The sequence below is a fragment of the Erpetoichthys calabaricus genome, chromosome 10 (assembly GCF_900747795.2).
Source record: "Erpetoichthys calabaricus chromosome 10, fErpCal1.3, whole genome shotgun sequence".
Lineage (NCBI taxonomy): Eukaryota > Metazoa > Chordata > Cladistia > Polypteriformes > Polypteridae > Erpetoichthys > Erpetoichthys calabaricus.
This window is the reverse complement of record NC_041403.2, coordinates 165,979,246-165,991,464: the sequence shown is the minus strand read 5'-3', so window position 1 is coordinate 165,991,464 and position 12,219 is coordinate 165,979,246. Positions and strand designations below refer to the sequence as shown.

Genomic DNA, 12,219 nt, shown 5'->3' with positions numbered 1-12,219 from the left:
TTATGAAGGAGCTTGGAGGAAAAAAAAAATAGCGAAATGATAAAAAAAAAAAAAAAAAATTAAATTAATCGATTCTAGTAACACAATATCAGTGATCAGTATCGGCTTTAAAAAAATAAATAAATAAACTTGATCAGAGCATCCATAACATAAGCAGGTGTCCTTAACATCACAGATGACAAGCATGATGCCTTTTACAGACCAAGTGAAAAACCAAGACATTCGAATATGAAGTCTTTCCAAAGTTTCCACTCAGATACACACATTCCTCTTCTTACTGTTCACACATAGGCAGTCTAAATGGCTGCACAATGATTGCCATTTAAATACAAGGAGTGAAACTATAGGACCGTTACTTTTGTAAATCCTACCTGTTTAGCAGCCAATGCAGGGTTTGCCTGAGAAAGAGGAGGTTAAATAAAACATTACCTGAGTGCCTGATAGCAGGTGACTAACATTTGCCTACACCACAGTCATTATTAAATTATATGTAAACAACACAGGAACCGTGAAAGAGTCTTTTCAGTCTGCCTGAATACAACAAATAATCTGAGGCACCAAAAAGCCTACAGATTTTTCACAACAACACAGCTTAAATAAACAACTGATCTCTTAACAAGAAAGAGTCCCATAGCTGTACTTACACTACGTACAGTGGATAAATAATATATTCAGATTCTGCACATTTTATTATGTTGCAGATTTAACTTTAAAACGTATGATAAATTTGCCATTTGTGCCCATCACTCTACACTCAATAACTCATAATGATAAAGGTTTGCAAATTTATTAAAAATCAAAAATTGAAATCTCTCAGTTCATGTAAGCATTCAGTCCCTTAATTCAATACTTTGTAGAAGCCCCTTTCTAAAGCAGATTTCAGCTTCCAGTCTTCTCGGTAAGTCTCTACAGGTTCTACACACCTGGATGTGGGCAGTTTACCCCATTGATCCTCCCAAGCCTGTTAGATTGGATGGGAAGTGTCTGTAAACTGCAAATCTTCAGGTCTCTGCACACAAGTTCTTCAGACTTTAAGTACAGGTTGTAGCGCTGCCCCATAAACAAAAGTGGATTTTAGGAGGCCCAGACCCTTCATGGACCCCGTGATCATCAGAGGTGACTGTGTGCAGATGGTGCAGACCTATAAATATCTGGGAGTGCAGCTGGATGATAAATTAGACTGGACTGCCAATACTGATGCTCTGTGCAAGAAAGGACAGAGCCGGCTATACTTCCTTAGAAGGCTGGCGTCCTTCAACATCTGCAATAAGATGCTGCAGATGTTCTATCAGACGGTTGTGGCGAGCACCCTCTTCTATGCGATGGTGTGCTGGGGAGGCAGCATTAAGAAGAAAGACGCCTCACGCCTGGACAAACTGGTGAGGAAGGCAGGCTCTATTGTTGGCATGGAGCTGGACAGTTTAACATCCGTGGCAGAGCGACGGGCGCTCAGCAGGCTCCTATCAATTATGGAGAATCCACTGCATCCACTAAATAGTATCATCTCCAGACAGAAGAGCAGCTTCAGCGACAGACTGCTGTCACTGTCCTTCTCCACTGACAGATTGAGGAGATCGTTCCTCCCCCAAACTATGCGACTCTTCAATTCCACCCGGGGGGGTAAACGTTAACATTTAACATTATACATAGTTATTGTCTGTTTTTTACCTGCATTATTATCAATCTTTAATTTAATATTGTTTACTGTATCAGTATGCTGCTGCTGGAGAATGTGAATTTCCCATTGGAATTAATAAAGTATCTATCTATCTATCTACAGTATCTATCTATCTATCTAAAAGTAATATATTTTTCTGCTGTCGATCGTGTTTTGTGTGGATAGTACTTACAGACAGAGATTGACAGCGGTGCTCCAGAGGTGGGCCATTCGGTTTCCTTTTTTAGTTTTCTGGGAACAATTTGCATAAACCACATTGTTTTAAAAGGAGAGAGAAACAGCCAAGACATGACGGGAAAATCGAACGAAGCAGATCAGCATCTGCCTCGGCCATGACAAGAGGTCCTGGAGCTTCTAAAGACCTGACTGTTAGGTGGAAGTCAGTGATTCTCTTTTGATTTGTGAATTGGGCGTTCCGCTATTTCCCACAGACTCGGGTGAGCTTCACGAAGACCTTATTGTTCTTTATCATGGCGCAGACTGTATAGCTTTTTACAGATAAGACTTTCACTGCTTGGGGTTGGTATCCAATTATACTCTTTGTTTCAACTGATGCCAACAGGGGCTGGAACTTTGGATTTGCATGTGATCTTCGGAAGGAGAACTGAGGGAGTGATATTCTTACTCCTATCTATATAGAAGGAATCGTTATTGTTATTTTTCCCTCCTGTCTTTTCTTTGATATATTTTTCTGTTTATGGATATTGACAACTAGCCATTTTTTTTTCTCTCTCTCGTACTGTAAATGCTCAGTCATCAGGTTTCAACTGAACATTTTAAAAAGGTGTGTATGGTGGTGCGCTGCAGGGTGCGATACTGGCCTATCCTTTTAATCATTAGCCTTAAAGACAGACAGGTTAGTGGTAATGATCGACCCATTCCAGCATGGCAGGCAGATCTGTTAGAAGGTCACTCAAGAGACTTGCTCTGAACTTACTCTAACAGTGTCTTAGTTACTGTATATGCTTTTAGTCATTGAACCACCAGCCCAGTCTGAGATGGTGTGCACTCTGAAACAGTTTTCTTTCAAGGGCCTGTCTGTATTTTGGCCTCCCCTCAATTCTTACCAGTCTCCTTGGATGGATGGATGGATACTTTATTAATCCCAAGGGGAAATTCACATACTCCAGCAGCAGCATTCTGATAAAGACAATATTAAATTAAAGAGTGATAACAATGCAGGTAAAAAACAGACAATAACTTTGTATAATGTTAACGTTTACCCCCCCCCGGTGGAATTGAAGAGTCGCATAGTGTGGGAAGGAACGATCTCATCAGTCTGTCAGTGGAGCAGGACGGTGACAGCAGTCTGCCACTGAAGCTGCTCCTCTGTCTGGAGATGATCCTGTTCAGTGGATGCGGTGGATTCTCCATGATTGACAGGAGCCTGCTCAGTGCCTGTCGCTCTGCCACAGATGTCAAACTGTCCAGCTCCATGCCTACAATGGAGCCTGCCTTCCTCACCAGTTTGTCCAGTAACCCCATAGCAAGATGCTACAACCATCTTGCTCCACTGTAGGGAGGGTTGGTATAAGGCAGGTGATGAGCAGTGCCTTGTCCTTACCAGACATAGTGTTTGGCGTTCTGCCCACAGATTTCCATTTCTGTCTGATAAAACCAGAGGATCTTTTTCCTTATGCTCTTAAGTGCCTTCTACATGCTAACTCAACCATAAATGCCCAATTGATGAGATGGTTGTCTTTCCAAAAGGTCCTGTCACTTCAGGAGAGGACTTCTGAAACTCAGTTAAAGTGACTATTCGGTTCTTGGTTCCTTCCCTGACCAAGGCCCTTCTTGCCCGGTTCCTCAGTTTGGCCAAACGGGCAACCCTGGAAAAAGTCCTGGTAGACTTCCTCCATTTCACAAGTATTGAGTCCACTGTGCTCCAGGGAGCAATCAAAGCTTTAGACATGGTTTGATCCCTTTGCCCTGATCTCTGTCTCACTTACAATTTGATTGCGAAGGTCTACAAAGTGTTCCTTGGACTCCATGGCTTGGTTTTAGTCCTGATATGCAGTGTGAATTGTGACATTATCCATACCTGGGGGCACGTGTACCTTGATAAACGATGTCCAATGAATTCAGTTTGCCACAGGTGGAATCCAATCAAGTTCTAGGCACATCTCAAGGAGAAGTAAAGCAAACAGGTGGCACCTGACCAGTTTGGAGTGCTACTGCAAAGGATTTAAATACTTTTATGAATGAGAGATTTCAGTGTTTGATTTTTAATACATTTGCAGACCTTTCTGAGAATATGTTTTTACTTTACTGCTATGGGTTGATGAGTGTATATTGATAGGCAAAAATGAGAAATGCATCCAATTTAAATTAAACCTACAACACAAGAAGAGGTGCAGAAAGTGAAGAAATCTGAATACTTTTGCTGAATCCACTCAATGTAAACAGGACATAGATTCCCTGAACCCCCCCCCCCCCAATTTTAAAATAAATCATTGTTCTGCTTCCCACATAATTTGAGAGAAATAATGACTCAAGACGTCAGTTTCCTGGAAACGCTCCTTACTAGGATAAAAGTTTCTGAATCAGAGTAACGTATTAATGTCACCATCACCAGCCACACCCCAGCATACCTCAGCTTGAGACATCAGAGGCTTTGCATTACCAAATCCCATTGGGTTCTCCCAAATACTGCTGTTCAGTGGTGTTCTGGGCTGCAGGAAAAAAAAAGTTTTGAGTAAGACCGTCTGTTACCCAAAAAGGCATTTTCAGTGAAATGAAAGTAATTGTTTCAAATATCTTCCAAAGAAGTGTACTGGAAGACGTAAGATGATATAACAGGCAAGTGTAGTTGGGCTGAATGGCCTGTTCTCGTCCAGATTGTTCTAAAGACAAATCCCATCAAAGAGTTTAGCTGCTAGAGAAAAAAACCTAACTGCAACTAAAATGGTAATGGATTTGGACACAACGTGTAGCTGTTCCAATTCTGTGGAAACATTACCTGTGGCAGAGTGGCCCTCATCACAGCAGGATCACGCAGCTCTTCAAAGTCACAGCCAGCATTCATAACAAGTTTGCTGATACTCTCTGCCAAGTTTTCATTGGCACCCCCTCCAAACGTAAGTAAACTGTCCAGATACCGGTCTCTGTCAGCCAAATCATCCGCTTTTGAAGAGGAAGACGACAAATTGTGAGGAGGTAGCGGCTGCCTGGGAGGTGAGGAATGATCAACAGAGATTTTCTCTTCGAGTTCCGCCAGTCGTTCGTGCTCCTCTTGCCAGTCATCATCTGTACATGGAAAAGTAAGCAATGCTGTAAATGTAGCCATTCCACTATTTCCCAATATAAAGTCCGCACCCTACATGAATAACATGTGGCACCATAAACTGCATCTTAAAATGGGCTACCTGCGTTAGGTGAGGTCACTGAACCACAGTGAACTCTGCATAGGCTTCCAGCCTGCAGACATTTAGCATTTTACCAAGCTTTGCTTTCTTATCAATAAATGTCCAAGTGTAGCCAAGTGTTTAAAGAACATATTGATGAATATAGCTGGTGAACATTCCCAAAACGTCCGCACTGATCCAGTTATTAATTTATTACGGTCATTCTTATGCTGTTGCTGGGCATTAAATGGTGTTGCACCCTAGCACTGTGCATGTCAGCTCCTTCAGTGAGGGTGCCAGACACGGTGTGAGCGCTGAAGAGCTTTCCAAGCTCTCACACGACTCTCTATAATTTTTTGGCATTTGGTACACTGTATTAATCCCCAAAGGGAAATTGTCTTTTTGCATGACCTTTGGAGTTCAGAGGGTCAGCTATTGTACTGCAGCCCTGGAGCAATTTTCAGGTTAAGGGCCCCAACAGAGTAGGATCCCTTCCGTCAGTAACTGGATTTGAACCAGCAAACTTCCAGATACCAGTGCAGATCCTTAGCCTCAGATCCACCACTCTGCCTTAATGATTTACTTAAGTGTATTTTAACTTCTTTTTTTTATATATGAAAGATACAACATTACTATCTGTAGCAGTGTGTTTCAAATATGTGCAGTTATTTCATATTTAAAGTCACCATTTGGAAGGCCCACACATATGGCTTTTGCTTCACGTTACTTTGGCGTCCATAGCATACTGAAATCATATAACCTCAGTTTTCTATGGTTCCTCATTTTAATATTGTATTATCTTAATATGTAATGTTTTATTTGGATTTTGTTTTGTTAAGAGTAACAGAGAGAGAGAGAGAGAGAAATCGATTCCCTTTATGACAGTCTTTGTTTTTTGTTTTTTTTTTTGTTAAAGGTATGACTATGTTAACAATGTAAATTTGTGTGTAAGTTAAATTGTTTTTATGAACATGAAATATTGCTGTCTTTACTTTGGGACCACTCCATGACAGGCTGCAGTGATGGAGTGTATCCCTCTTCATGATAAGAAATAAAAGACACAATGGACAAGTTTCCTCCCGCCTGATTCTTCGGGTTGATTGTTATTAGATATATGTATTTAAGGTAACAATTTCTACCACACAACACAGGTTCTTACTTACAAGTTTCAACAAACATAATAACCACCAATATTAAAGCCAAGCTGACTCTAAAGCAAGTTATAAAAAAACATGTAACACTTGAAACAATTAAATCAATTAAAAGAAATATGGGGTAATGGGAATCAGTGCAGCTAACGGGTTAAATTTTATCTTAAGTTGCTGGGACAAGAACTTACAAACAATGAACGTTCAGCCAGAGATACAATGCATTTAACACAGATACAAGGAACATGGGGGGCTTTTGGACCTTGCAAAGAGAAAAGAATGGCATGTGTATTGGAGACAACTTCAGAAGTTGGAGGGCAAGCAAAGGCTGAGAATGCGGCTGAATTCGCCATACCAGGAAAGCATTCATACAGCACCAGTGTGACCAGGCAGCACATTATTTGAAGTCAGAAAAAAGTTGCAAAATTCTGGAGATGTTGCTGAAAAGTCAACAGAGTCGTCTAATTTGACATTTCCTGTGACTGCTAGTCGTGTAATCCAACATTCACAGACAATGAAATCAGCAACTTCAGTCATCATGTCTGACCTCTTACCTGGCTAGAAGTCGTGCAATGTGACACTGGCGATAGAGAAGATTGGATGGATGGATAGATGTGAAAGGCATCTATATGCTAGATAAATAGACAGACATACAAAGAGAGGGAGAGAGAGACGGTGGTACTTTATTTGTCCCCGGGGTTGCTGGTCAGTGCTTTACTTGTTTAAAGAATTACTGGAATGAACATGGAACAGACATCAGGATGTTATCTAGGAAAGCTGTGATAAAAACTCAGCTTTTTCTTTTTACAAGTAATTAAAACTGCAAGGATGTTAAGCAAAATAGACATGAACAATAATCCAACTTACAGGAGCTGTCCATTAAGCTCCAGTGATCTTCAGAATTTCCGATGACTTTTTTTTTTAATACCCCTAATACCATTACACAGCACAAAGTCACTACTCAACAACAACATTAATTTCTATAGTACATTTTCATACATGAAAGAAGTTCAAAGTCTGTTACGGTAATAATGGCTAATCAGAGTTACAAAAGGAAGTAAAAACTAAAGAACTGTTCGTTTTTGGGCAAACAGTCCAGAATTCAAATGTCTGGCTTAATAACAAAACCAATGGTCAGATGACCAGGGAGGTGAGGGAAAATAAAAACTTCAGTCAGCTATGCAAAATAAACCAAATTTCCCCCTGAGGACAAATAAAGATCTATAAATATAAATAATTCTAATGCTAAAAAAAACAGCAAGCCCCTTCTGGGCATTCAACACATCATAAATGTGTCACCATCATAAGGATACTCTTGTGGAGCCCTCTTCTTCTTCCTGGCATAGCATGTGGCTGCAGGTATGAATACTTGGGCCAGGGGCAGTGGCGCATAGTGCCAGCCTCCTGTTTTGTTTACTGGTCTCTTACCAGCTAGATATGTGTTGTCATCTGTGACTGGTAAAACCCTGGCCAGGCTGTGGCCTTCAACAACGTCCAACTGCAGAGCCACATTAACATACTTGAGCTCAGGTCTAGTCTAGCAGTTCTACACCAGCTGTTTCATGGTGTAAGTTAAGGATAGAAGTGTGGTAAGCATGTGTTAAGATTAGGGCTAACTTAAAGTTATCAGCTTAGTGTGGTTAATATGAACGGTTAAGATTAGGGGGTACTGTGGTTAGCATGTTGTAAAAAGAGTTTAGATTTGGGCTAAATCTTCTTTGCTTTGATATACTTTTTGTTAATCCCAGAGGGGAAATTGTCTTTTCACATAATTTTTGGGAATCAGAGCACAGGGTCAGCCATTGTACAGTGTCCCTGGAGCAATTTTCAGGTTAAGGGTCCTGCTCTACGGCCCAACAGAGTAGGATGGCAGTAACAGGATTTGACCCGGCAACCTTCTAGATAACCAGTGCAGATCCTTAACTGCAGACTTAAGGTTAGAAGTTAGTGTTGTTAAGGTTACGGGTTAGTGTGGTTAGCATGTAGTATAGATGTGCAGGGATGTCACTTCCGCCATGAGACTACTGGTGTAAACCTGAGGTGCTGTGGCACTGCAGTTGGATCCTTTTCCTCATACGAGGTGTTAAAACTGCTCTCCTCCTGACCGGGTACAAGTTGGTATGGTACCACTGTTTTTCCAGCATTGAACCTACCTTCCTTCCTTCCTGGCATGATGCCACCTTAAAAAAAAAAAACAGCTTTCTGTCTGCCTGCCTTTTTGATTTTATTGCTAGTTTGAGAACGGTCTCTGTAGACACACCTCATGCATCCTAGGCAACAGACAATGAAAAATGTAAACACATAATATTGATTTATGAGAAGTAGGGCATTAGTCTGTTTGACGTATGTCACAATATTTGTTATTCCTATCACAATCAGAACCATTGTATAGAACTGCATTAACGTCTTAACGTGAGACCTTGGGCTACACTGAATTAAGTGCTTTGGGTGGGAGTGGGTGGCTAAGAACAGGATTGCAGGGACATGAAAACTTCAGGGCTTTAAAAATATATATATTTCCATTTACTGTCTTAAAACTAATTGTTTTTAAAACTAGAGCTCACCATGTTCAGTAGTATGCGCCAAAAAAAACCCAAAAAACATGCAGACAGTGGGACACACTCCTGTCACACCAAACCTAAAATTGTGTAGCACTGCCACATGAATACATTGTACAAAAGTCTGTGTCTTGTGTGCTGCTGGTCACTGCCTGGGCTTTCACACAATTAATTACACATGTCGGAGCTTCCTTCACTCCGGGACTGAGAGTGGGAGGTGGTGTTTAACAGCATGGCCTTCTGAGGGTGGGATTTCCAGGCTGCCTTCAGGAAACATTCCCAGTGACCAATAGAAGGTCAAGACACCAAATACAATAAAGAGATGAAGAAACCTGTTATTACACGTTCGACTCAAGGGCTGCGACTGCATTCTTTTGAGGGGGAAAAAAATGAAAGGAGACAAGAGGCGGACTATCAGCACAGAAAAGAAAGGGATTATCGACCCATCCACCGGTCATTGAGGGCGAGGTTAGTGAGGTGGCCATCTGTGTGTCTTAATCTATACGCCCTGGCTAGCAGATCTTCAAAACAGATCAGACCTTTTCTTATCTCCTTCAGAATAGTGCCATCCTCCCACTTTGTCTTTTGCCCACTGATGTACTGTTCACACTGCCAGCATCTCCTCAGGCTCATCCAGTCTATACCCCCATTGATATTGAGACTTTTGTGCTGCTTGTCTTGTGTAGATTAAGTGCGTGTTGTGTGGAGTAAAATGACGCGAAGGGGAAAGTGAATTGAAGATATCACAGGTAGTGTGGTGAAGGAGAACTTGGTGCACACTAGTCAAATCTCTGTGTCTGTCTGGATGTGAAAGGCATGATGGATGGATGGATGGATGGATGGATGGATAGATGGATAGATACTTTATTAATCCCAATGGGAAATTCATATATATATATATATATATTATATATATATATATATACACACAGTGTATATACAGTGGGTATAGAAAAGAACCCCCCCCCCCCCCCAACTCAATCAGGTGTAAGTGCCCAGCATTTCCATTGCAGACCCTGGTTACTAGTTGTGATCAATTGTAATGAGTGTGATCAGTGAAGCTGTTCCTGGAGCATTCATTCCCTTCCTTGGTAGTGCAACTGACAGCAAACAACTGACTATGGGTGGCAGGCCACTTTCAAAAGATCTCAGGGACAGAGTTGTGGACAGATATAAGGCCAGAGATGGAGACAAAAAAATCTCAAAGGCTTTATCAATCCCAAGGAGCTCAGTAAAGTCCATCATAAAGAAGTGGCAAGTGTTTGAAACCAGTAGGACCCTCCCTGAATCCGGCCGGCCATCCCTCCAAACTGGATGGAAGAGCACAGAGGAAACTGGTAAGAGAGGCTACCCAGAGGCCAATGGCCACTTTGAAGGAGTTACAGGATTTGATGGCAAAGAGTGGTCATTAATGGTGTGCATGTGATAACAATTTCACAAGCGCTCCACCATTGTGGCTTGTTCAGGAGGGTCACACTTCTCAAGAAAGGCCATACTGAGGCTCGTTTGAGCTTTGCCAGAACGCACCTTGAAGATTCTGATGCCAAGTGGAAAAAGGTCTTATGGTCAGATGAGACCAAAATCAAACTATTTGGCCCCAATACCAAACGGTATACCAATGCAGCTCACCATCCACAACACACCATACCTACAGTAAAGCATGGAGAGGGCAGCATCCTGTTGTGGGGGGGCCTGGGGCTCTCGTTAGGGTAAAAGGAAAAATGGATGAGGCAAAATACCTTCAAGTTCTGGAGGAAAACCTGCTACCATCTGCCAGAAAGTTGACAATGGGCAGAATGTTCACCTCTTAACACGACAACGACCCGAAGCACACAGCAAAATTGACCGGAGAGGGGCTGTAGGAGAAAAAAGTGAATGTCCTGGTGTGGCTGATCAGAGCCCAGACCTAAATCACACTGAAAATCTATGGAAAGATTTGAAGATAGCAGACCACCAACGCTCACCATCCAATTTGACCGAACTTGAACAGTTAAAGTGTAATGAAGAGAGTGAGGGGCAAATATTGAGTGGGCTCAGTCTAGATGTGCAAAGCTGATAGAGAAGAATCACAACAGACTCAAGGCTGTCATTAAAGCAAAAGAGGGGGTCAACAAAATAACATTGACATTGGGGGGTGATCCTTTATTAATCTCAGTAGGTCTTGTTTTTGATTTTTTTAAATTCTTCTGAATTGTAGCTGTGATATCTTTCACTTGGATGTTAGAGGTAGCATTGAGTAAGTAAAGCTGAGAAGAAATATTTTTTGGGTGTGTTTTCATTTAAGGCTGTAAAGCAAAAAAAATGGGAATATTTCAAAGGGGGGGGGGGGGGAGAGAGAGATTCTTTTACTATACCCATTGTATGTTTAAGATACAGGGAGTCCATAAAGTCTGTGTGCAATTTAAAATAGTTGTAACTTTGTAAGTATACGTGATAGAAAGAATCTGTAAAAAGGACTAGAAAGTAGAAACACTTACATTTTTTATTGTTCTTGATAATTTTCAACATGTCCGCCATCATTACTAATACAAAGGGTAATACGATTCTGTAGTCCTCTGAAAACATTTTCCAGTTGATTTTCAGTAATACCAGCAATCACATCAGCTATCCTAGCTTGCAAGTCTTCTAAAGATTGAGGTTTGGTTGAATAAACATTCGTTTTCACACGTCCCCATAAATAGAAATCCAACAGAGTTAAATCCGGAGAACGTGCAGGCCAAGAAAATGGTCCACCTCTTCCAATCCATCCGTTAGGGAATTTCTCATGTAGAAAGTGTCTAACACGCAAAGCAAAGTGACAAGGAGCGCCATCTTGTTGAAACACTGGATTCTCTAACAGTCCTAATTGTTCAAGTTGAGGAATAAAGTAATTTTGCAGCATTTCTAAATAGCTATCACCATGCCCTTCAAAAAGTACAGCTCTTCGACTTAATTTTTCCTCAAAGCTCACCACACATTAACTTTGGAAGAATCTCATGTTCAACTGACTAATGTGGATTTTCAGTTTCCCAAATACGGCAAAAATAAAACTTCTAAAGACAAAAAACTAGATACATCAAGCTTTCTAATCCTTTTTACAAATTCTTTCTATCACATATACTTACAAAGTTACAACTATTTTAAATTGTGCACGGACTTTATGGACACCCTGTATAATTTATTTTTCTAACACCATGAAAATGTTTTGTGGACCTGAGCAGATCAACACAGAGACCTCCACCTTTCTTTATTTTCAGATATTGTTGCTGGTCAAGTGTTGGTTTGTTTTATATCTCATTATTGTATTGGTTGCTAATATGAGGTATGAGTTAAGTCATGTCTCATTGAGCCTGTCAAGGCACTACTTACAATTTAACTCGTATGTCAATATACAGCCACTATAGACACAGCCAGCTTTCTCTTCTATAGTGCTGCCATCTAGTGGAAACCCATAAAATTGTTACAGTAATCCCTCACTATATCGCGCTTCGCCTTTCGCGGCTTCACTCTAT

The 12,219-nt window shown here is 41.1% G+C and overlaps 1 protein-coding gene and 1 long non-coding RNA gene across 5 annotated transcripts in view; one reads left to right on the top strand and one right to left on the bottom strand.

The window, feature by feature from the left end:
- Positions 1–12,219, top strand: part of LOC127529313 (uncharacterized) — a 232,405-nt gene that overhangs the window by 12,237 nt on the left and 207,949 nt on the right. The gene's annotated exons all lie outside the window — the stretch shown is intronic.
- Positions 1–12,219, bottom strand: part of patl1 (PAT1 homolog 1, processing body mRNA decay factor) — a 90,963-nt gene that overhangs the window by 47,352 nt on the left and 31,392 nt on the right. For 2 of the 4 annotated variants that reach the window (XM_028812405.2, XM_051932415.1), the window contains exons 3-5: positions 4,638–4,924; positions 4,270–4,350; positions 372–398 (exon numbers count right to left, since the gene is read on the bottom strand). In XM_028812405.2, the coding sequence (XP_028668238.1) occupies positions 372–398; positions 4,270–4,350; positions 4,638–4,924 (395 nt within the window). The remainder of the gene's footprint in view (positions 1–371; positions 399–4,269; positions 4,351–4,637; positions 4,925–12,219) is intronic. The other 2 variants (XM_028812406.2, XM_051932416.1) reach the window with 1 other exon arrangement.